At 43.7% G+C, this 24,446-nt stretch overlaps 1 protein-coding gene across 3 annotated transcripts in view; it reads right to left on the bottom strand.

The window, feature by feature from the left end:
• Positions 1–15,602, bottom strand: part of SAMD12 (sterile alpha motif domain containing 12) — a 450,608-nt gene extending 435,006 nt beyond the window's left edge. Inside the window, exon 1 of one of the 3 annotated variants that reach the window (XM_061439090.1) lies at positions 15,436–15,602. In XM_061439090.1, the coding sequence (XP_061295074.1) occupies positions 15,436–15,448 (13 nt within the window). In that variant the 5' untranslated portion in view covers positions 15,449–15,602. The remainder of the gene's footprint in view (positions 1–15,435) is intronic. The other 2 variants (XM_061439088.1, XM_061439089.1) reach the window with 2 other exon arrangements.
• Positions 15,603–24,446: the final 8,844 nt, after the last annotated feature.

The raw sequence follows: 24,446 nt of genomic DNA, 5'->3' as shown, positions 1-24,446 counted from the left end.
GGTGAGACGGTTGCATGACATCATGGACTCAGTGGACATGAGTTTGAGCAAACTCTGGGAGACAGAGAAGGACAGGGCAGCCTGGCATACTGCAGTCCGTGGGGTCACAGAGTCAGACACAAATGGGTGACTGAACAATGAACAACAATGATTTGGGGGAAGTTATTTAATCTGTCTGGGCCTTAATTTTGTTATGTAGGAAATGAATATTAACAACCATCTTGTAGGGCTACTGGAACAGTCAGATTATTTAAGACCACCAGTGTGGCCTGGACCCCAATCCATCGGGAAAGTCCTTGTCTATTAACAACCAATAACAGTTATACCAGTGTATGTTGGCTGAGAAGCAGTCCCAGCTGCTAATATCAGCAAGTGCCTAATAAATGTTAACTATTGTTATTCTTAGTTTCTTATCTCTGTTTTCGTATTTTTCCTTTCTAGGATAAATAGGAAAAATTTTCATACCTGAAAAGTGTTTAAATATTACTTTCATATGACTATTTAGAAGATACAGTTATAGCGAATCAATAAAATACTAGGAGAGAGAAAGAGAAACTTATCACTTGAGCCAAGGATTAGAGGCCTCCAAGGAAGTTCATGACTTCAGGTTCCATTCTGGCTGCCTTCACTCATAATTGAAGAAAATTCTTGCTCTCTTTTAGAGTATCCCACTTCAAAGTAGGCACTGTACCATCCATTCCAAATCACTGCAGCAATCACAGAGGCCACAATAAAAAAGACTTGAGACACTGAGCTCTAAATCTGAGCTCCATCACTAATGAGTTATGTGACCCTGGGCAAGAGAGCCTTCACATCCTAATTTATGAAATGGGAACAGGAGCGCCTGGTCCAGCTGCCAATAGGTCAGCTGTGGCTCCAATGAGAGGCTGTACTTGGTAAGGCAAGCCAGGGCAATAGGATCGCAATGATGATGGCCTTGGGGTGAGCCCCAGCAAACATGCAGTGCCAAAGCCAAGCGATTGAATTTGAGTTAAGAAACCCTGGCCAGGCAAAGCAGGTCAGAGGGAGGCAGGAGCTCCGTGGGTTTGTAGAGAGGCACTTAGCAAGCAATAGACGGAACATTAGCTGGGGAAAATCACTCTCCCTTATCATTAGAATCAGGGACAATGGCCTCAGCACCCTGGAAACCTAAATTTTAAGGTCATTAAAAGCAGAAAGGAGGCAGGAGATGGAAGGAAATGGAGAAGATGTTCCCATCTTGGCAAAACCGAACAGTTGGCCAAGTTTATTTTCAGCATCATTTCACCTTTTTTTTTTTTCACCTTTCTGACATCACTTCTACTTGCCGTTATTTTCCTGAAACCCTGAAACCACGGTGCAGAATGAGGGTGCCCTTGGGGTATCCACTGGCTGGCTTGTACACTCAACCCCTGCTCCACAGGCAAGCACCCCCCCCACCCACCCCCACAAAGCCTAACCTCTCCAGAAGAGGACTCATGTTCTGAAAATCACCCCCTCTCAACATTTGAGAATTCTAAGTCCTCAATTCCATCCTTGTCCTACCTAGAATTAGTTATTACAAAATAAACTCAGGCAAGAAATTGTCACTGACCCACTGACAATGTCAGTGGATGACCTTAGAGATCATCCTTTAAAAAAATCTTCATTGATATAACTGACATAACAGTATATTAGTAGGTGATCATTTAATAGTCTCATAATTTAAAAAATTCTGAAGATGATAATGTCTGAATCCAGTATTCCCCAAAGTGTCCTAACTAGGAAATGGGATGAACATCTTTTTAAGACTTTCTTTTTTTTTTTTTTGATGTGGACCATTCTTAAGGTCTTTATCGAATTTGTTACAATGTTGCTTCTGTTTTATGGTTTGGGTTTTTTGGCTGGGAGGCATGTGGGAGCTTAGCTCCCTGACCAGGAATCAAATCCACACCCCCTGCATTAGAAGGTGAAGTCTTATCCACTGGACCACCAGGGAAGTCACAAACATCTTCTGTTTTTAATCAAATTGCAGCTTTACCATGAACTAGTTGAGTGACCACAGCAAGTCACTTAACATCTCTGCACCTCTTTTGTTATTTGTAAATAGGGATGATGATGGTACCTACCTCACAAGATTCATGTGAAGGTTAATGAATTAACATGTGATAAGTTTAGAACAGTGCCTATCACAGTACAGGTAGTAATATCTTTAACAGTCATGTGTTTTATTTTATAGTTATAACATTCCTTACCTGTACCAACCACCCTTTCCAGAAGGAACACCTTCTCCAAGACATAATATAGCTAAACTCTTGCTGGTGCTGATGGCCCTTGCTCTAAAGGTTACCCCTTTTATCTTTTGTATCTTCAAAATCTCCCTCTCCACTGAGTCAATTCACACACAAACTAGAAAGGCTTTGAACTGCTTCCTACCTACATGAGACCCCCTTGTTTTCCTTCTTCCAACTTTTCACAATATTTACAACTCCCTTGACCTTGATCTCTCCCTTTCCATAATTACTCCCTTTCCACAACTCCCTTTCCTTTGCACTTTCACACTTCTTTCCATTTCTTGAGGATACATTTGCATCAAGAGTAGCTTCCTCAACACCCCCAAAGTATTAGTGGACTTGCCTCCCCATTTCATCAGAATGCCTTAAATCTTTACCAAACCACTGGGTACTTCCCAGCACATGTCTTGTTGGCTGTCTTAGTTCATCATGTGATGCTGAGACTCTCCACTCTGAAATGGGACCCCTCCTTCCACTGACTGCTTCTTCCCATCTCCTTCAGCCTCCTCTTCCTCATCCTATCCCTTAAACTGCTGGTACTGGTGATCCTGTGCATCACACACGAAATCTCCCTGACTTACTCACCTACTCTCTTGCCTTAGACATGCACATAGAAGGATGTGCAAAGTGAATATGTGGAAGAAAGACCTTCTAGGTGGGGAGACCAGCATAAACAGTATGGTAGGGAGTCAGCACACAGCTGATCCCTGGGGTCCTCAACTATCAGGGAAGGTTCCTAAGGGAAAGGAGTGGAGATCAGCCTGAAGCAGGAGGGCAGTGGCAGTCTGGAAAGGTCGCTGACTGCTAAGGAGTTTGGGCTTGATTTTACTGGGAGTAAAGTGGCCCTGAAGAGTTGGGAGCACTTATGTGGCTGCCACACCCTGTAACTACACAATCTCAAATCCTAGTCTTCCCCACCTCCCCACCCCCCCCCCGAAATGTTTCTCACATCTGTTCCTCTGTTCCTTTCTTTCCCCTTATCTTATTACTTTAGCTTCCTTGGTTTATCAGTTTCTCCAGGCTATGATCAAACTTTCCATAGAAGTTTTTAAAAAAACAGATGAACAACAAAACAAACAAACAAACAAACACCCTTTAAGAACATCTGGGGAGTCAAGGGCAGTGAGAGGACCATTGCCATGGGCATGGCGGCTCCCTCTGCTGAAAACAGAGCCCCCTACACTGCCCACTCTGCCCAAGTCCATATCTTCTTCTTTTTATTAAGATACATTCACAAACCAAGCCTTGAATCTGAAGCAACCGTAAGCCCCATGAAGGAAAGGTTCGTGGCCTTACATTCTTTTATATCACCCGGTGAGTGCTATTCACAGAGCTGAGTTTATCACAAGTGCACAATGAATGTTTATTATCCAAATAGGAATGCGCACTCATTTGTGCTGTGTACATAAGTGAATCTGGAAACCCACAGGGATAAATAGCAGCAACAAAACCCCGAAGACCTCAGGCTCTTACACAGAAGGAAACTAAAGTGCAGAGAGCTGAGATCAAGACAAATATCTCATAGAGGTTTGATCTAAAAACCTGGAAGAGTTTTCCCTACTGTAGAGCCCAAATAAGCAATGTTTTGTTTATTACAGTTTTATTCTTCCCCTTAAATTATCAACATTTCCAACAAACAGCTAGTAAAGTACAGCCAAGCTACCAAACTGAAACAAAACCAGAAAGCAACACAGGACTGTGAAAAAGCTTCCCTGGTAGCTCAGTTGGTAAAGAATCTGCCTGCAATGCAGGAAACCTGGGTTCAATTCCTACAGCTACCCCCTCTAGTATTCTGGCCTGGAGAATTCCATGGACTACATAGTCCATGGGGTCGCAAAGAGTCAGACACAACTGAGTGACTTTCACTCTCACTGGAACATGGCAAAGTTGGCAACAAAGCCCAGTCCCACCACCAATTAGCTGTGTGGTCTTATCTTCTCTGGACCTAAAGTCTCTCAACTACGGGCTGGGAAATCAACTATCTCATTGCATTATGAAAACTAATGTCTGGAGAAGACTCTTGAGAGTCTTTTGGACAGCAAGGAGATCAAACCAATAAATCCTAAGGGAAATCAACCCTGAATATTCACTGGGCGGACTGATGCTGAAGCTCCAATACTTTGGTCATCTGATGCAAAGAACTGACTCATTGGGAAAGACCCTGATGCTGGGAAAGATTGAAGGCAGGAGGAGAAGGGGGTGACAGAGGAGGAAATGGTTGGATGGCATCACCGACTCAATAGATATGAATTTGAGCAAACTCAGGAGATGGCAAAGGATAGGAAAGCCTGTGTGCTGCATGAGTGGGTCACAGAGTCAGACAAGACTTTGCAACTGAACAACAATGTCTGGAGAATGGCCATCAAGAGGCTGGCTTAGAGTAACCAGTAGTAACTAATGAAAAGATGTTAATCTTTCTGCTTACTAAACAAATAGTTGTATGCTTTCTATGTGCCAGACATAGTTGTTGGCACTAGAGATTTATCAGAATATATTTTAAAAAAATAAAATGGCTGTTCTAAAGAAGATCACATTCATCTTTATTCCCTGGAGAACAGAATGACAGCCCCAGTCCCCTTTACCATGAAAAATACAATCTCCATATGCACATTGTGCATATGGTTTAAGGGGGTCAAGGATTAGATTTTAGATTAAGAATCTTGCCCCCATACCGGCATCTGCAAATATACTTACTAAGAATGACTCAGGCCATGTGTTAGATTCAAGGCCCCATTTCTGACTCAAAAAAATACCATCCAAGGGAGGAGAGGAGGAACGTGGATGTTATCAAGTGCCCCAGAGGAATCTCATTACTAAGGAAACACTACCTAACTGGATCGGTCTTCAGAACACCTGCTTTTCCTAAGCTTATCCATGGTATTGGTGGTGGTTTAGTTGCTAAGTAGTGTCCAACTCTTTGCGACCCTATGGACTGTAGCCCACCAGGCTCCTCTGTCCATGGGATTCTCCAGGCAAGAATACTGGGGTGGGTTGCAATTTCCTTCTCTAGGGGATCCTCCTGACCCAGGAATCGAACCCAAGTCTTCTGCATTGCAGGCAGATTCTTTACCAACTGAGTTACATTTCTGACTCAAAAACATACCATCCAAGGGAGGAGAAGAGGAACATGGATGTTATCACCAAGTGCCCCAGAAGAATCTCATCACTAAGGAAACACTACCTAAGCAGATCTGTCTTCAGAACACTTGTTTTTCCTAAGCTTATCCATGGTATTACAGGACAATAAATCAAATTCTGCTAGAGACTGGCATACACTGGATGCTCAATAAATATCTACGAGTGTAAAATGAAGAATATTTCACTTCTAAGCTATAGGAAGTAAATGCTAAGTAAGTAAGTGAAGTTGCTCAGTCATGTCCAACTCTTTGCGACCCCATGGACTGTAGCCTTCCAGGCTTCTCTGTCCATGGGATTCTCCAGGCAAGAATACTGGAGTGGGTTACCATTTCCTTCTCCAGGGGATCTTCCTGATCTTGTGATCTAACCTGGGTCTCCGGTATTGGAGACAGACGCTTTAACCTCTGAGCTACCAGGGAAGATGAAGTACATGCTATACTCGCCTAAATTTCCAAGATGCCTTAACACCAAAGGGCAATCCTATAGTTTATTCAGGCAGATTTAATTTAATTTTTTTTTTTTTTAACATTGTGGTTAAGTTATCTCAGAGAGCAGAAAACAAACAGAAAGCAAAAACTGAGGCATCACAAAGTACTGACACATACCTGGTTCTAACCTCAGAGACGGAAGGGAAAAAAGGGTGATGACTCAGCCAAGACCAGGAAGTGCATGTCCATTTCTTGGCTACTGGTTGCTCTCTTTTCTCCAGCTATAAACCACTGTCATCATGGGGGAAATAAGCAACTCAACAAAATTAAGTGCAATATTCATCTATTGAAGCCTGGTTAATATTATATTTTCACCTTTATGTAATGCACAGGCACCTTCTCAAAAACAAAGACAATAACCCTAAACTGACATTTTACAACCTCAAACAGGGTAGCTCTACATTAAGGCAACCATGTATCATACAAATTCTGGGCTATCCCAAACTCAAATACCCCAAAGACCACTGGGAAATTCTGAAAATGCTAATGCATCCATACCCAGATTATAACTCCAAAACCATGTTTTGCACTTCGAAGCAATTTTGTGGAAAAGCCCTCCATCTAATTTGTGGCTGAGCAAAATCTGGTCTTTGCAGGTGAATCAAGCACTGCTCCCACTGTATAAAGAGAGAGCTCAAGAAAGACCCAATTTTCAATCAGATCACACACAGCCACACTTAAAATTTAAATCACTAGAGATTGAATCAATTAACCTTTTCTTAGGCTTCATAAAATGGAGTCCTTGGCTCCACCGGAAGCTCCCCTTGGCAGGCAAGACAAATTCCTTCCAGGGATAGGAAGTAAAATTTTCCTGCTCTAGTTTAACTTATCTATGGCCTCTCAAGCATGTTCTTCCCCAAATTTTCCTCCAAAGGGAAGCCCTCCCTCATCTGGGCTCCATTCCTTATCTGGTTTTCCACAATAACAACAACCAAAACAAAACAACAAATAAATATCCAGAACTTGATGGCAAATTCCTGTTACTTTTTATTATAAAGGGAATTTAACAGCTTTCTTTTGGATGTAAAACCAGTGATGTTTCCAGGCCAAATCTATCCTTGAAGTCTGGACTAACCTGGAAAGCAAGATACATATTTGCCATTGCTTTACTTGCATGTTCTTCCATAATATAGCTCAGGGAACTCACTTCTGGAAAACTGTTTCCTTCTAATTGTCCCCATTAATGTAATTCTCTTATTCTTGTGAGGTCCTCATTATGAGCAGATGATTAATAGAGAAAAAAATCCAAATTGAGAAAAATACATATGAGACAGTAACTCGAGAGAGCAGTTTGGCAGTTTCTTATAAAGTTAAAACACACACAGACTCAATTTCCACTCTGAGCTATTCATATAAGAGAAATAACAATGTTTACACAAAAACCTGTATGCAACTGCTAACAGTCATTTATTCATAATTACCCCAAACTGGAAAGACTCTAAACATATAACTGGTGAATAAACTGTGGTACATCCATTCAATGGAATGCTTGCTATTCACCAATTAACAGCGCTGAATGATGAATTTCAAATGCATTATACTAAATGAAAGAATTCAGACTCAAATGGCAGCATAGTATATGATATCATTTTATCATAGTATATGATATTTTATATAATCTTCTGGAAAAGGCAAAAGTATAAAGACAACTCAAAACAGTATGTTAATCAGAGACTGTGAGCAAAGTGTAACTAAAGTAAACAAGAAATCTTTTCAGGGTGTAGGAATTGAACTTGATTTTCTTCATGGTTACAAAACTGAATAAATTGTATATGTTTGTCAAAACTCAAAGAATTACAAAAGGTAAATTTTACTGAATGTAAATTATACCTAAATAATCTGAACTTTAAACTTTTTAAAGTACTAATGTAGAAAGAGAGGGAAGGAAATACAGAGTCAAGTTTCAAAAATTAAGAGTGAAACAGTTTGAATGATACTTGGAGAGAGAAATGGAGATATTTATCTCCAGTTTAGTAGACTTATATTAAAATTTTAAGTATCTGTTAATTCTTAGAACAACAACAAAAAAATCAATTTTTGTTATATAGCTCCTCCAACAAGATTTATGTCTGCAGGACAAAACATTTTTCATTTTATGTTTGACTTTTCACAGCCCATTTATAAAGGAGATCATTTTCTCCCCAAAGTATTTCAGGGCATCATTTTTCACCAGAGACTTCTCTTAATCCTTAGCTGGTCTAATTCTTTCCTTGGTTCCTACCAAATCAGCATTGTAGGTCAATTTTCTCTTGTTTAATGGTTACCTGGCCTAACTAAGCCAAATCTTAATTGGGTCACAGCTGTCTCATTCTGTCGGTTTTCCAATGTTACTTTCATAGAGTCCATGAATTTTCTTCCTCTTTTGCATGATCTGAAATTTCTCTTTGCAGTCAATTTGCATGCACAGTTGTATAACTGAGCAATTATCAGACTAAGAGAGCCCAACCTACAAAACTGTGGGTGTTGAGTGGAAAGTAAATTTTTGGTGGAGAAAGATTAAGTGTTGAGTCTTTAGTGAATAAACACACTCATATTATGAGGAAACTCCAGGAGATAGAGAAGGACAGGGAAGCCTAGTATGGTGCAGTCCATGGGGTCGGAAAGAGTCAGACATGACTTAGTGACTGAACAACAACAATTATGATCACTTTTACTTCCTGCTGTTAACCTCAAAAGGTCAGGGAATCACATAATGAATAAAATCAAATACTACACTTAAAAGTGAGGATGGCTTTTATTTTACCTATTATATTTTGTTGGTGTTATCCTAACTCTCAGGATCTGCATTCCTTCATTAGCAGCTAATACACAGACACTGTAAAACCATTGGGCTATAAAAATGACTTCTGGACAGAATAGCACCAAACACCTTCCAGAGCATCAACAGCAGCTGAGGAACAAAGGAACTGAACTTGCCAGCTGGTTCCTCCCAGCACCAGGTGCCCTGGGAAAAAGGCTGCAAAGAGAAGGCAGTGAGGCGGCCCCCTGTCACCCAACAACCACCACCCCTGTGTGCTCTTCCCTTGGGAGGCAAGCTATACGAGCAGCTTCTTGCACCCACACTTTAGAAAAATCAGACTAAATATAGCCAAGTGTGCTCTCATGAGCCAGCTCTGAGCTGGTAGTGCTGTGACATCCACATCAGAAAATTGGGGAGGAATCAGGAGAGCAGTTTTCCTAGCTCACTCTTGTGACAAAAGGACCACAGGCACGATCCAACTGGGCTGCAGGGAGTGCTAGAGGTCTGGCCAAGCGGATAATGCAGCAGCCCATAGGAAAAGGAATGTACCAGACGCGACAGGCGCATGCCCGTTCACTACCCCGCCCATAGAGGGCTAAACAGCCACAACACTAGAACTTGGTGGGGAGACGCCATTAGGGAACACACATCCCACTCACAGCCCTCTGTTCTATGTCCTCCCCCCATCCTCCACTCATGAGTATTGTGTTCCAAAGCTCACTCAAAGGCAGTCCCCTTGGTTAGGTCATCCCATCCCACCCAGCTCTGAGCTAAATGCTCCGTCTGTTCTCAGACCTCCCACGTTATGTTGCTTGTACTTTTATTTAGCACTTATATCATTCAGCTTTCATCTGAATCTGTCTCTAGCCAAGTGGACACAAGGGAAGGCTAAGCTTTCTTCTTTATGGACTCCGCCCCAAATTTAGTAGAGTTCCTTGCACACTGGCAATGTTCTCCAGCTTATTAACAGCAAATGCCCAATGCCAGAGAAAGAGAGTCTGCAGTTTTCTCCTCTTTCTCCTAATTCACCAAATGCACAATGTCTGATGCTTACTCCCCAGGGAACAGGAACAGGCTTTGGATCCCTGGCTGCCCCTCCTGTAATGTGTCCCCGGGGCATCTACTGTGACTCACTCAGCATGTGGATGGAACGCAGCTTCACTGGCTACATGTTATCACATATTCCACATGTCTTCACCTTCTTAGCACCAGCCCTGGTGCTAAGTGCATAGCGAGACAGAAGAGAAAGAAGGGTGGCCCGAAAGGAATTAGCAAGGGCGGGGCCAGGTAAGGGCAGGATTAGACTGAAGTTCTGTCCAACCAGTTAGAGATCAGGAGAAGAGCTGGGAGTGGCAGGAAGTCAGCCTAGGGCTCCCACCTCTCCCTCATGTACAGTCACTCAACAGGAGCTTTCCATGACGGGCTCCCATTCATCACTCTCAAGTCCTAAAACAGAGCAATTGTTTAAGCTGCTGCTGCAGGAAAGTCTTATCTTGTGGGATACAGAACAAAATAAATATTAAGAAAAGACGGGAAAAAAAAAAAAAAAAAGACCCTTGGTGAAAAGTGAAATGCAGGAGACTTGAGTAGCAAGTAGCTGAACACTGACACCAGATGCTACGCAGAGTCACAGCAGAAGCAGGTTGACGGTTGCACTGCCTTTACAACGTCCACTTCTGCAGATGAACGCAGCTAAGGGTCCTCCTTGGGGAGAACATGGGGCCTACTGCAGAAAGCAGATGCACCCATAAGCTTACCCATTCATTCAGTCTGCCACTCATCCACTGACTCATTTGTTCACCCAGCCTCACGGAGAGTCTATCATGGGTCAGGCAAAAAGCCCCACCAAAGAGAAGCACACAAAAACCATGTTCGCCACATGGAAACGCAGCTAGAAAAACTGGAGGTGGGCTAGCACCCAGATAGCCATCTTCCTCCTCGATTCCTGTGCTGTGGGAGGCAATCCAAGAGGAGAGCACTGCTGGGGTCTCTCCACTCTCGACGGGCTCTCCTCTGGTGAGGAGAAGACAAGTAGACACATGCAAGCCTGTGAAAGGGAGCAAGGCATCCGTAGTTGGGGCCTGTCTCTCTCTGGGTCCCAGGTACTTGCTGCAGAAGCCCATCTCCTCTCTGCAGTCCAGGCTGCCAATGTCACAGAGACAGGCACTCCTGTAAGGGGTAAACTCACTGCTGGGGTGCAGTATTAGCAAATCCACGTTACCATCCAGCCCAAAGTTAGAAAAAAATAACTCCTGTACCCTTCTAATCAAGACAATGTCTTTATCTTGCATTGTGATTGTGACTCAGTTCTGGGCCAGCAAGGTACAGTCACTTTTCGTGACTGCTTCTCTTTGCCATGAGGTTCCAACTATCTTGTTTCCTCCTCTTTCCCCAGCCACTGTTAGGATTACTTATCCTTACAATATTTTGGTGATGGGCAGTTTTGTTACTCTTTCACAGGAGAAAAACTATAGAATGTGAGCACTGAATGACTAATCAGAGGCTATCTGATAAGTTAGCTTATTCATTTTAGATGGAAAATGCAGATCCCCTAGCCCAATGTCATTTACAGCACACAGCCTTCTATTGGAAATCTTTTTGGAAGGGTGGTAAATATTGGGACTCATCTTTCTGCCATGGAAGAGGAACTATTATTCTATTAGATCTGGAATAGAAACACTATATATAGTATTTCTCCATTCCATTTTTCTTATACAGCTGAGGATGACGCAGAGAGAGGAAATGGGGACCAAGGTAGGAAAAGTTTTCTTTTGCTCTGAAGCATTTATATTGGGTTGGCCAAAAAGTGCATTCACTTTTTTCCATAGCACTGTATGGAAAAACCTGAATGAATTTTGGGGCTAACCTAATACCTCACTCAAGAAAAAGTTACTAAGGTCTGCCAAAGTGCCAGGTACCAATCTTGGATTACAGAGGTGGATACAACACTATGCCAGATGAATCTACTTTTTCCCTCTGCCTACAACTCGTGTTAGAAAAGTGTCTCAATGGATACAACTGTCTCCACAGTCTCCATGGAGAATGGATTACTCTTGGTTTCTGCAGGCTATGTCCTTTCTAGAGGTCCTAGTTCTCCAGATTAATGAAGTAATTTCTTACAACATGTTTTTAAGAAGAAAATGGATGCCAATACAATCTCAATCCGAATGCAGACCATAACACATTCTGTGGCTGGAAAGCACAGCTTTAAGCTGCCCACAAGTATAAGACTTGGATCATAACCAGGTTAGGGACTACACCTAAGATGTTGTAATTAATTTAAAGAAAACCTAACTCAGGATAGCCATAAAATACACAGACGGCATCTCTTTTTAATGTAAACTCAAAGCTACAGGTTCAGCAAAATGAATGAGCCACTTACTTGCTCTTAACACTTTTACAAGTTCAAGCTTACTTAAGAAAACAGGTTACACACTGCAAGGAAAAAAAAACCTTCTAATTTGTTACTAATTACAAAAACTGACATGAATAAGTAAACATTCAGGGTAGAAAACAGGTTCCAAACAGTACTGCTTTTTGAAAGAAGGATGGTAGTACAAATAACAGGTACGGAGAATCCACCTTCTGAGTACCCTTAATAAGCCCTTTTCTTTTATTTAATACTCACAACTTTAGTAGGACCTAAACAGTAGTGTGCCTATTTTTTCCAGATGCAGAAACTAAATCTCAGATGTTAAGTAACATGTATTATATTTCCTATACCATTCCCACTGGTGAAATTCCTTATTCTCAGTGTTTCTCAGTGAGCTTGGGGAAACTGGTTGTTCCCTGGTCTTGGGTTGGGAATTTTGTATAAAAAGGCCATGCATGGCAGGACATTTAGCATTGCTGGCCCATGGGCACAAAATATCAAGCCAGACCCTGCATTATCTCAAACATGCCCTAGGCAGAAATATCCCTCTCAGATGAAAACCACTGCTCTAGAAGAGCCTTTGAGCATCAGAAGACTAAAGAGAGGGGACTACTGCTGCTGCTAAGTCACTTCAGTCATATCCAACTCTGTGCGACCCCATAGATGGCAGCCAACCAGGCTCCCCATCCCTGGGATTCTCCAGGCAAGAACACTGGAGTGGATTGCCATTTCCTTCTCCAATGCATGAAAGTGAAAAGTGAAAGTCAAGTCGCTCAGTTGTGTCCAACTCTTCTCGACCCCATGGACTGCAACCTACAAGGCTCCTCCATCCATGGGATTTTCCAGGCAAGAGTACTGGAGTGGGGTGCCATTGCCTTCTCCAAGAGACAGTGCACTTCCTTTAAAAGCCTCCCTACCTTCAAACCTCTCAGAAATCCTAAGAAAGTCCCATGCACCCTTAGCGAGTCAGTTACAAAAGCTCCACAAATTTATTTCCCATGGATTTCATGAGCATTTGTTGAATACCTATCACGGGTCAGGTAGTATACTACAGACTGGGAGTATAAAATGTCAAAAATACATGGTGTCCACTCCTAAGGGGTTGCAGTTTCACTAGAGTCCAGAGAGAGACATGAACTAAGGCAAGTGTTAGGATGGATGGAGCACAGGTACTAAGGGAACAGAATGCTAGAGGCACTTCCCACAGACTGGGCGGACCACTCAGAAGTCAGAGGGAAAGGAGGGCTAAGACAAGTTCCCAGAGGAGTTTACCCTTCGCCTTGAAAGGCCAAGTGAGAGTAGCCAGGAAGGGCCAAGTTCAAACCGAGAAGCCCGCCTTTGTAAAGACCAGAGACAGGAAAATTTGCAGCCAAAGTTTAAAACGTTCCCTTTATTCTTCAAGTTGAAGCTCATTGTGATTCCAGCTCAGGATCTCCTGTTTATTAGACAGCCACTTTAACCAAACAAGCCACTAGAAAATAAAATAAGCTCTCCACAGTCCAGGCATACTTCCTTTCAAAGCCTTTGTTTTTGTAAGGTCTGGCTTCACTGGTATAATAACCCATCAGACAAGAAATATGACTAATTCTATACTTCTTCCAGCAAGCAGGAAATTGTTTTCAAGTACACTGGCAACCAGTGGGAGTGCCCTTCACTTGAGGACACAGAAGAGTGGGGAAGAGAAGATATCATGTCATCTGAGGGGTGAGCAGAGAGGGTGCCAGTAGGTCAGCTTGCCCTTGGCCTCAGCTCAGTGAACTTTATCTTGGTGTTTTTTTGTTTGTTTTTTTTTCTTTTCATCTAAAGTCTTGTCTCAGTTACCATCAACTGTAACAATGCAAAAAGACAGATTCTCACTCTACTATTAATTTGCATGGAAAAGAAAGCTGGTTATTTTTTCAAAGTCACAAATATGATTTGTTGTTATTTAGAAGTAAGTTGTGCAACTCTTTGTGACCCCATGGACTGTAGGACACCAGGCTCCTCTGTCCATGGGATTTTCCCAGGCAAGAATACTGGATGGAGTGGGTTGTCATTTCCTTCTCCAGAAGATCATGTGTGTATATGTGTATGTGTGTGTGTGTGTGTGTGTATAAACTTATAATTTTACAAATAATTTAAAAGCCAAATATATACATTAAAGGTAGGTAGATAGGTAGATAGAAGTGCCCAGCTGGGGAAATCTTCAAACCTCAGACAGCCCAAAAGCAAGTCTTCCAAGTTAATGGATGTTGATTACAGGAGCTGGGGTGTTGCTTCTTCAAGTTGCTAAGTAATTAACAAGAGTAATCTAACAAGAGTCGGAGTAGCTCAGTTGCTCTCACCTGGGGTAGGGAGGGGAGAAGGAAGCCAGTAAGCCCTCATGGTTTCTTCTTGCCTCCAGCCTCCAAGGAGCAGGCTCATTTTCCCTTGGCAAGGAGCCTGCCACAGCTGGCAAGCATGCCCTCTTTCCAACACCCATTTCCTCTACGACCTGAGCCAAGCTCAGGAACCATAATTCTGGAGATGATCGGATGCTCCCCTTTAGTCTCATGCTCATTTCACTTTATCATTCAGGCACAGTTTGGCTATAGTGCGACATCATAAACCCGTCTGGACCACACATTTTACCCAGAAAGCACCCTCAGCAAAAAAGCCAGTCTTCCAAGGTGAGAGAATCTGAACGAAAACTTGGGATTCCATACAAACCGCCCATCCCGGGCTTTCAACCGGAAAGTTCAAAGGAAGCAGGATCATAGAGCCCGCACTGTAAAGCCAAAGGCCAAAATTATATGAGGAAAGAAGGTGGGCTTCAAAGAAGAGGATTCACCCCAATCGAAGAGGTTGATTGCCGTCATCCCTGACTGTTTCTGTAAACTCTGCCAGACTCGGGAGGGTTGTATGAACAGAGGCAGGTGTAGGGACACCTCCACTCTCTGGGTACATCCACTGCTGTCGCTTCTGAGTACACACGACGTGGGGCCCTCGACCCAATAGCAGTCCATGCTTCCCCATGACGCATCTGGTGAGGGTCCTTTCCCACGTGCGGGCGGGGGGAGAGGGGGTGGGCAAAGCTAGCATCTACCAACCCTGGGGCCAAGGAACTGGCTCCGGTGTATGGGGCAGGAGGTGGGGAGCATCAAAAAGGGCACCTAGGGGCTGAAATCTCAAGGCGATCTCTCGGGCTTTCCCCCCATTTCCAGCACATCGTTTCGCATTAGGGACACTCTTTGCCTCCGACGCTGGAGTCCTGCGCAATCTACTTGTCTTTCTAAAACAACTGAATAAAGCGCCCACTGGCCTTCCGTGGCTCAGGTGAGTGCCAAGAAGAGGTGTTAAGAGGAAAGGGCCCGCTCGCCACCACCCTCTTTCCTTTCCTCCCCAGGTTCCCCAAGCTTCAGCGGGGATGTGTGTATTGGGGTGCGCGCGTTAAGAGGGAGCTTAAAATGCCCAAGCGTCCCTTACCTTCCACAGCCATTCTCTCAGAGCTTCCCTAACGCATGCATAATTTTCTTGGCGGAGATACTCCTCCTGCCCCGCGATCCCACCCCCTCCTCGCGTTTTCGCCTAAATATTCTGCGCTCATCTGCTCCAGGACCAACCTGCCGCGGTCACGCAAAGCGAGGCTGCCGGCTCCTGGCTCGGCGCAGAGCAGCCTGGGGACTGTAGTTTCCTCTCTTCCCACAGACCCGGGAGAGCACCCCGGGCCCTCCGTGGGGGGAGGCCCCGCCCCCACAGGGGGATGGCAGCTCTGGTTTCATCGGACCTAGGCAGAGAAATCCCTCTGGGTGAGGGGGTCTCATGGGTGGACCCGGGGACCCCGGGAAGGCGGGGACTACATTTCCCAAGATGTCGCGCGCAGGGTTTCGTTCCGCGCCAGGAGTAGAGACCCGTGATTGAGATCGTCCCTGTCGATTAGAAGAGGGTAGGCACCTGGCAGGGCTCTTGAGGGAGGCAGGAGGCGGAGGGGTTTGAGGTGTGACCTTCTGGGTTTGTTGCTGATCCCCTTGGCCACCTAATTAGTGAGGTTATCAGAGTCACCGGCCAGGTGTCTTTTTCCGCCTGGGCCAGAGAGCCGCTGTGCTGGGTGCGGTTGAAACTTGTTCCTCTAAGACCTGGGAGTTGGGTTAGGGAGAGTCTTGCTGGGTGATAGGACTGTGTTCTGATCCTCCAGGTGGTTCAGGTGGCTAAGCAGCGTAGGGATGGGAGATGTCTTGAGAATTCCGAGCAGGCATCTCCCCAAGGGGTTATTAGGAACAAAATCTAGGAACCAGGATTCTAAACCTGAGCATGTCAGATGTTGGAAACTACTTGGATTCCAAGAGTGGAGGCTTTCAGCTTGGCTGGCCAGGGAGGCCCTTGGCGGTCTGTTGATAGAGACTAGTAATTAAAACTATCTAGTGCGTTCTTTCGGAGAAGGCGATGGCACCCCACTCCAGTACTCTTGCCTGGAAACTCCCATGGACGGAGGAGCCTGGTGGGCTGCAGTCCATGGGGTCGCGAAGAGTCGGACACGACTGACCGACTTCCCTTTCACTTTTCACTTTCATGCATTGGAGAAGGAAATGGCAACCCACTCCAGTGTTCTTGCCTGGAGAATCCCAGGGACGGGGTAGCCTGGTGGGCTGCCGTCTATGGGGTCACAAAGAGTCCGACACGACTGAAGTGACTTAGCAGCAGCAGTGCGTTCTTTCAACTTACGCACGTGTGTCCCGACTCCAGGTGCTGGAGTGCTATAAGCGGACAGGAAAAAGAATCGCGGGAGGCAGTAGAATTCCAGAGTTGGTAAATACTGATAAAAATGAAGTCTCCAGACTTTTTTTCTTTCCCCTTCGTGTGAAAATACAGATGCATTTATCACTGGCAGAGGTAAGGCAATGGCATTGGGAACCAATCTGACTCAGGACTGTAGTAAGATTTTTAAAGGCTCATTGTTAATCGGCTATACCCCAATACAAAATTTAATAAATAAATAAAGTTTGAAATAAAAGAAAAGGCCTTGAGCTCAGAATTGTATATGGCACTGCTTCCTCCCAGCCCCTAGATGATCTGCCCCAGTCCTATATTTAATTTTTAATTACTCTGGAAAATAACTTTAAGGAAATACAAGGATCTGATTCTTCCTGTCATGATGACTACTTAGATTGTCTTTGTCCCACTTGGTTATAATTTTTTTTTAACTGAGCATTTTTGTTTCTGGGTGTGTGCGTGCACACCTGGTTTTGTGGTCACTGAGTATATGCTTAGTCCTCCTATTGGGTAACATGGTTGTGTCTGGGCACTTTTAAAAATACCTGTGTGTAACCAGTAAATGGTCTTGGTGATACTTTTTAACTCTGAGTTCATAGAGCTGTATTCAAGTCAAATCTAAGCCTTCGATTCTTGATACAGTAGAGAGAGTCCTGTTCAGGCCAAAATAATTTTTCCAACCTGACATACAGATCAGCATTCTAAAGTCCAAAAGGAACTAACACACAAGTGCTTCTCATCCAAGTATATAAAATCAGCAAACTGTTCAGTCTTTCCTTAGATTGAATGAATGGTAAAGAAATCCATGGGACAGGTAGTATCAACAGTTCTTAGCCTTGTCTGTACATTCGCCTTTTACAAACACACATTCTTAGCCTGACCTTAATCTCACAGAGGTAGGGTTCCTGAGGGTTGGGGCAGGGACACTTAAGTTTTAAAAATCCACAGGAGATTCTGACCGGCAGCGAGGGTGCACATCATTGGTCTGTTTTCAAGCTTTTAAGGATCTGGTTAATATTAAAATGTAAAAGTCACTGAAATCCATTTTTAATTAAAAAATTTCATTTCAGCTCCAATTGTTAAGATATTTCCCCACTGATGTGCATTTCAGTTTGAGTTTCATTTTTAGCATAAATGTAAATAAGATGTGAAGAAATCATTAGTTTAGCCACAAGAAATAGCCAGTATTTACATTTTTAAATCCCACAAATACAGCAGTTTCATGTGGTTTAGCCTAATAAAGAGGAAGCAGTAGTTAAGCAGGGATTTTCAGTTTTGGCTGAATATTAATATTACCTGAGAACCTTGGGGAACAAAAACAGTTCCCACTAGAATGGTCCTCCAAAAAAAGAAAATACCAACTCTTGGCACAACTGTGAAGCAGTAAGGACTCATATGTACTACTGGCATTATGTGAATTGATACAACCACTTGGGAAAAACCATTTGGCGTATTAAGCTGAATATATCCTTATCCAGTGACCCAGCAGATCCACTCCTAGGTGTGTACCAGACTGATGTGCATACACATCTTTTTCTGAAAGACATATAGGACTGTTCTTGGCTATAGGACTGTTAAGACATATAGGACTATTCATGGCCATGTTCATTATTTTTGTAATAACTACAGACTGGAAGCACCCAAATGTTCATCAATAGGTTGGATAAATTAATTTATATGGTATCCAGTATAGTGTGTGTGTGCGCATGTGTGCTCAGTTGCTCAATCATGTCTGACTCTTTTCGACCCTGTGGACTGTAGCCCGCCAGGCTCCTTAGTCCTTGGGATTTTCCAGGCAAGAATACTGGAGTGGCTTGCCAGTTCCTCCTCCAGGGAAATCTTCCTGACCCAGGGATCAAATCCATTTCTCTTACATCTCTTGCATTAGCAGACAGGTTCTTCACTCACGCCACCTGGGAAGCCCCATTTTATTAGTTAGATGCAGGTTATTCAAGGGGAGAGGGTTAGTCAAGATCATGAATTCCAGGTGAAGGGGATCATTGGAGGTCATCTTAGAGGCTACTTATCACAACACACAGAATGTTGAACAAAAAAAGCCAGACAATCAAAAGTACATATTGTGTGATTCCATTTATACAAAGTTCAAAAAATAGACAAAACTAATCTATGGCATTAGGACCATGTCCATGAGGGCCTCTAGGGTACTAGGGATATTCTGATTGTTTAGGTGTGTGCTGATTACATGCATATAATGTTTGTGAAAATGTATAGAACTGTATATGTATGATTTGTAGAACTCTTCCACAGAATGTGTGTTTTCTACTCTAAAAGTCTTTAAAAGAATAATATGCTTAGATTTAACTAATTGATAAATGATCTGTTTATCAGCCACTCTATGCCTTCTCATCCTTTGCCACAGCAAAGTGGTAGTTCCATTCCATTTAGCAAGTATGGTTTGAGGACCTACTGTGTGCCAGGTACCTGTCTGGACTTGTGATATACGAGAGACTGGATTTCTAGAAGTGGCCCTCAAGAGTCTGTGCTATAATCCCTGAACCTGAGAATGTGATGACAGTCCTCCTGTCATTGTGAGGAGGCACAGTAGGGGCTTCCGAGGTGGCTCGTGATAAAAAACCTGCCTGCCAGTATAGGCGATGCAGATTTGATCCCTGGGTTGGGAAGATCCCCTGGAAGAGGGCATGGCAACCCACTCCTGTATTCTTGCCTGGAGAATCCCATGGACAGAGGAGCCTGGTGGGTTGTAGTCCATGGGTCTCAAAGAGTTGGACATGGCTGAGCATGCAAGCACGCATGCAGGAGGCCCAGTTGACCTCAAAAAGGGAAGATTATGCAGGTAGGCCTAGTCTAATTAAGGGGTTTTCTCCAGCTGGAAGCAAAAGAGAAGGGCAGGAGAGGAACTCACAGTGATTCTAGGCATGAAAAGTACTCAACACTCGGGTTACTTATTTGAAGGTAAAGAGGGCCCCAGCAGGCAGCCAGCAAGGGCATATGGACCTCAGCCCTGGAGTCATAAGAAACTGGATTCTGCCAACAACCTGGGTGAGTCTGGAAATGGGCTCTTTCCCAGAGACTTCCAATAAGCTTCCAAACCACCAGACACCTTGATTTAGGTCTTGTAAAACCTGAGCAGAGAACACAGGTGTGTCCACTCAACCGTCTGCACTGTAGAACTGTGGGCTAATAAACCAGCCTGTTTTAAGCTGCTCAATTTACCTATTTTGCGTTATATGTGTTTAGTTTGTTATGCAGCAGTAGAAGCAAACACAGGGCACATCCTATTAAAGCAGGCAGTTATCGTCCCATTTTTGTGAGTAGAGACAGACTGAAAAAATGATAATAATACCAATGCTAACAAAGTTCATCAAAATCTCTGGAGGTAGGACTCCCATAGCCAGTGCTGTTTTTCTTTTTTTCAAGTACTCTAGGAGATTCTAATCTGTAGCTTCTATTGCACAATCTGTTAAAGAGATAGAGACCAAAATGTCTGGGTAAGAAGTAAACAGGGGACTTGGCATCCTCCTCTGTTAATTGCTTTGTTAACCCATCGCTGAATCTTTTTTTTTCTAACTTTTTATTTTATATTGGAGTATAGATGATTAGCGGAGAAGGCAGTGGCACCCCACTCCAGTACTCTTGCCTGGGGAATCCCATGGACGGAGGATCCTGGTAGGCTGCAGTCCATGGGGTCACTAAGAGTCGGACATGACTGGGCAACTTCCCTTTCACATTTCACTTTCATGCACTGGAGAAGGAAATGGCAACCCATTCCAGTGTTCTTGCCTGGAGAATCCCAGGGACAAGGGAGCCTGGTAGGCTGCCGTCTCTGGAGTCGCACAGAGTCAGACACGACTGAAGCGACTTAACAGCAGCAGCAGCAGCATAGATGATTAGCAATCTTGTGATAGTTTCAGGTGGACACCAAAGGGACTCAGCCATCCTTGTACATGTATCCATTCTCCCTCAGAGTCCCCTCTCATCCAGGCTGCCACATAACATTGAGCAGAGTTCCCTGTGCTGTACAGTAGGACCTTGCTGGTTATCCGTTTTAAATATAGCAGAACATCACTGAGTCCTGTTGTACCTTCTTGAGTGCTGGCTTCCTCTCCACGCCCTCTGCTTCATTTAAGTAATATCAGTGTCTCCACTGGTTCCACGGGGACAGAAATGGACTCTAGTTCTGCTCACCTTTGATGTTCCAGCTACCAGCACTCTGGCACATAATAAATATTTAATACATGTATTATGCATTTATAAATAATGCCTGACTGAAGGAGTTTGTGAATAAGCTACCTAATGATGATTAGGTCTCCATTTTCCCCCATGAAACTGCAAGTTCATACTTCATTTTTGTTTGTTTTAATTTCCATACTCTTAGAAGTAGACATTTTCATCAATTCGAAAATGCATATTTTGTATTAATGCAAGTATGTGGACTCCATAAAAATAGTACAGATGAACCTATTTGCAGGGCAGGAATAGAGACGCAGATACAGAGGATGGATTTGTGGACACAGTGCGGGTAGGGGAGGGTGGGACAAAATGGGAGGGTAGCACTGACACACATACACACCATGTTTAAAACAGAGAGCTGGTGGGAACCTGCTCTAAAGCTCTTGAAGCTCGGCTCAGTGCTCTGTGATGACCCAGAGGGGTGGGATAGGGTGGGGTTGGGAGGGAGGCTCAAAAGGGAGAGATGTATGTTTACATATAGCTGATTCACTTCATTGTACAGCAGAAACTAATACCACATTGTAAAGCAATTATACTCCAATTTAAAAAAACAAAGTAATAACTTAGAGACAAGCTAATCTAAGCCCCCTCATTTCACAGTTAAGGCAGAAAAGTGAAAGTCTGCCCAGATCACACCGTGGCCAAACAAGTATTCACAGCATAGGTCCAGACCAAGGCTCTGGACAGGAATGGGGTGGGGAAGATTTCTGTTGCTCTAGACTCAGCTTGGCTTGGTTTTCTGGCTTAGCTTTAAGTCAGAGAAGCTAGCGCCGCTGTGCTCCTAACTGCAGGTTTGTGGGGAGACTGAAGGAGCTCTTCGCCAGGCTGAAAGGGGAAGCCGCTCTCATAGTAATGGCAGAGGAGCAAGAGGGCGAAAGAAAGCATGCAAGATGTTAAGATCCGGCTTAGCACTGGAGCACTTCCCTGTCTTCCGTGGTGTTATTTGCCAAAGCGAGTCACATGGCCAATCTCTTTAGAGGAAATATATGAGGAAGCCATGGGATGGATGTGAGCTTACGGAAGGATGAAGGCTTGGGCTAAATCCTCAATCTCTACCATGACTGTGTATCCACCTCCTATGGCTGCCATGGGCAAGTTCTGTAAGCTGGGTGGCTTAAAATTTACTCTTGGTCCTGGAGGCTAGAGTTCTGAAGTAAGTCCAGGTGTTGGCAGGGCCGTACTTCCTTTGAAGGCTCCAGACATGCATCATCTCTTGCCTCTTCCTAGCTCCTTGTCTAGGTTGCTAGCAGTCTCTGAAGTTCTTGGCTTGTTGCTTCAGCACTGCATGGAGACAGATCTCCGTTATCACTCGGTGGTCATCTTCCTCATGAATCTGTCTTGTGTCTCTAAATCTCTCCTATGAGGACACCAGTCATTGGATTTAGGGCTCACCCTAATCCAGTATTTGGAGAAGGAAATGGCAACCTGCTCCAGTATTCTTGCCTGAAGAATCCCATGGATAGAGAAGCCTGATGGGCTATGGTCCATGGGGTTGCAAAGAGTCAGGCATGGCTGACTGACTTTTACTCACTCACTAATCCAGTATGAGTTCAGCTTAATTTGATTACATCTACAAAGACTCCATTTTTCAAGTAAGATCACATGCACAGGGACCTGGGGTTAGGAATCCAACACATCTATTTCAGGGACACAATTCAACCCCCAGCAGACTGAAACTTCTTGTACCATTTTTCATAAACTAGAGCAGCTGTTCTCAAGGTCTCAGTCCTGGATGCAGGGCATGAGCATTATCCTGGGAGCTGGTTAATTAAGATTCTTGGGTTTCAGTTCAGACCTACCAGGACCCAGCAGTCTGTGGTGTCACAAGTATGCCAGGAGATTTTAATTTGTGCTAAAGTTTGAGAACCACCACCAAAGAAGACATTAGAACCCAGACTTTGCAAAGAGGTAAATTTAGCCATTGTTCTTATTTTTTTAATTAATTACTTTTATTTATCACTGTGCTGAGCCTTCGTTGCTGCACAGGGGCTCTCTGCAGTTGTGGTAACCACGCGAGGCTACTCTCTAGTGATGTGCAGGCTTCTCGTTGCGGTGGCTCCTCTTGTTGTAGAACATGGGCTCTAGGTCATGCAGACTTCAGTAGTTGGGGTGCATGGACTTAATTGCCCCTCAGCACGTTGTATCTTAGTTCCTGGACCAGGGATCAAACCACTGTTCCCTGTGTTGGCAGGTGGATTCCCAACCACTGGACCACCAGGGAAGTCCCTAGCCATTGTTCTTAAGAAGGAGTGGGAAGTGGGACCCAATCTCAATTGGGTGGTAGAAGCAGCAGGTTTAACCCATTTATTGAGTAATAAGGATATAATTCTAAGGAATCTAGTCCTATTTGCCTCATGGAATAGTGGAGTTAATAAAGCCCTGTACTTACAGCCCAGAGTCATCATAATGAATCTTCATTTTCTATGGGTGTGAAAAAAGATGGGAGGGGTCATCGGGGCTGGCTCCTGAATCTGGCATGAGCTGCACTAGGAGGAAAGTGAGAAAATGTAGCAAAGCTTTGAACAGTGTTCAATACATTTGTGGAAATGATTATTACCAAAGACCTATTGCTGACTCCGGAGAAGGCAATGGCACCCCACTCCAGTACTCTTGCCTGGAAAATCCCATGGGCAGAGGAGCCTGGTAGGCTGCAGTCCACGGGGTCGCGAAGAGTCGGACATGACTGAGCGACTTCACTTTCACTTTTCACCTTCATGCATTGGAGAAGGAAATGGCAACCCACTCCAGTGTTCTTGCCTGGAGAATCCCAGGGACGGGGGAGCCTGGTGGGCTTCCATCTATGGGGTCGCACAGAGTCGGACACGACTGTAGTGACTTAGCATTGCTGACTCCACAGTTCTATCTTCAGCCAGTTCTGGAAAACAATGACCCCAGGACCCCTATGGCTATATGCACAGAGCTAAGAAGGAAAGATCCCACAGTTGAATATAGCATTTCAGGCATGGAAAGTTAATTTACCAGAGAAGCCATGTATAATGTTCAACTAAATATGACAAAGAGGGCATCAGTTTAGATGGGGTTAGAATCTCAAGTTAAAGTGGAGAGTAAATATAAAAAAAACAGGCAACTTTGCCCTTGAAAATGCCTTACATTGCTTTTGAAATATAGGAAACATATTGAAATTGTGTGTGTGTATATACATATATATATATATATATATATATATGTAATCCTGCAGAATAATTTCCTAGCTCAGCAAAATTGGAAAACATAAAGACTATTAAGCAAATGTCTGTAAATTTAAAATATTCTTTCTCTAAAATAACAATCAAATCCCTAGTTCTGAATGGGGTGATGGATAGAGGGTTCTGAACTCTAATATCTTAATATACTATTTGGTTTTGTGGGGATTAAATGAGAGAATTAAAGCTCCATCTTAGAAGAGAGGCCGTTCTCCAAAGAAATGGGAGTTTGGTTCAATAGATTTAACCTTCCTACATGAAACAAACACTAATGGAGTGGTTATGATTTGCCAGAAATTCTTTTAAGTGCTT

Source organism: Bos javanicus, chromosome 14 (assembly GCF_032452875.1).
Source record: "Bos javanicus breed banteng chromosome 14, ARS-OSU_banteng_1.0, whole genome shotgun sequence".
NCBI classification, from domain to species: domain Eukaryota; kingdom Metazoa; phylum Chordata; class Mammalia; order Artiodactyla; family Bovidae; genus Bos; species Bos javanicus.
Note: the sequence above shows the minus strand (reverse complement) of the source record. Positions and strands in the feature narration are given on the sequence as shown.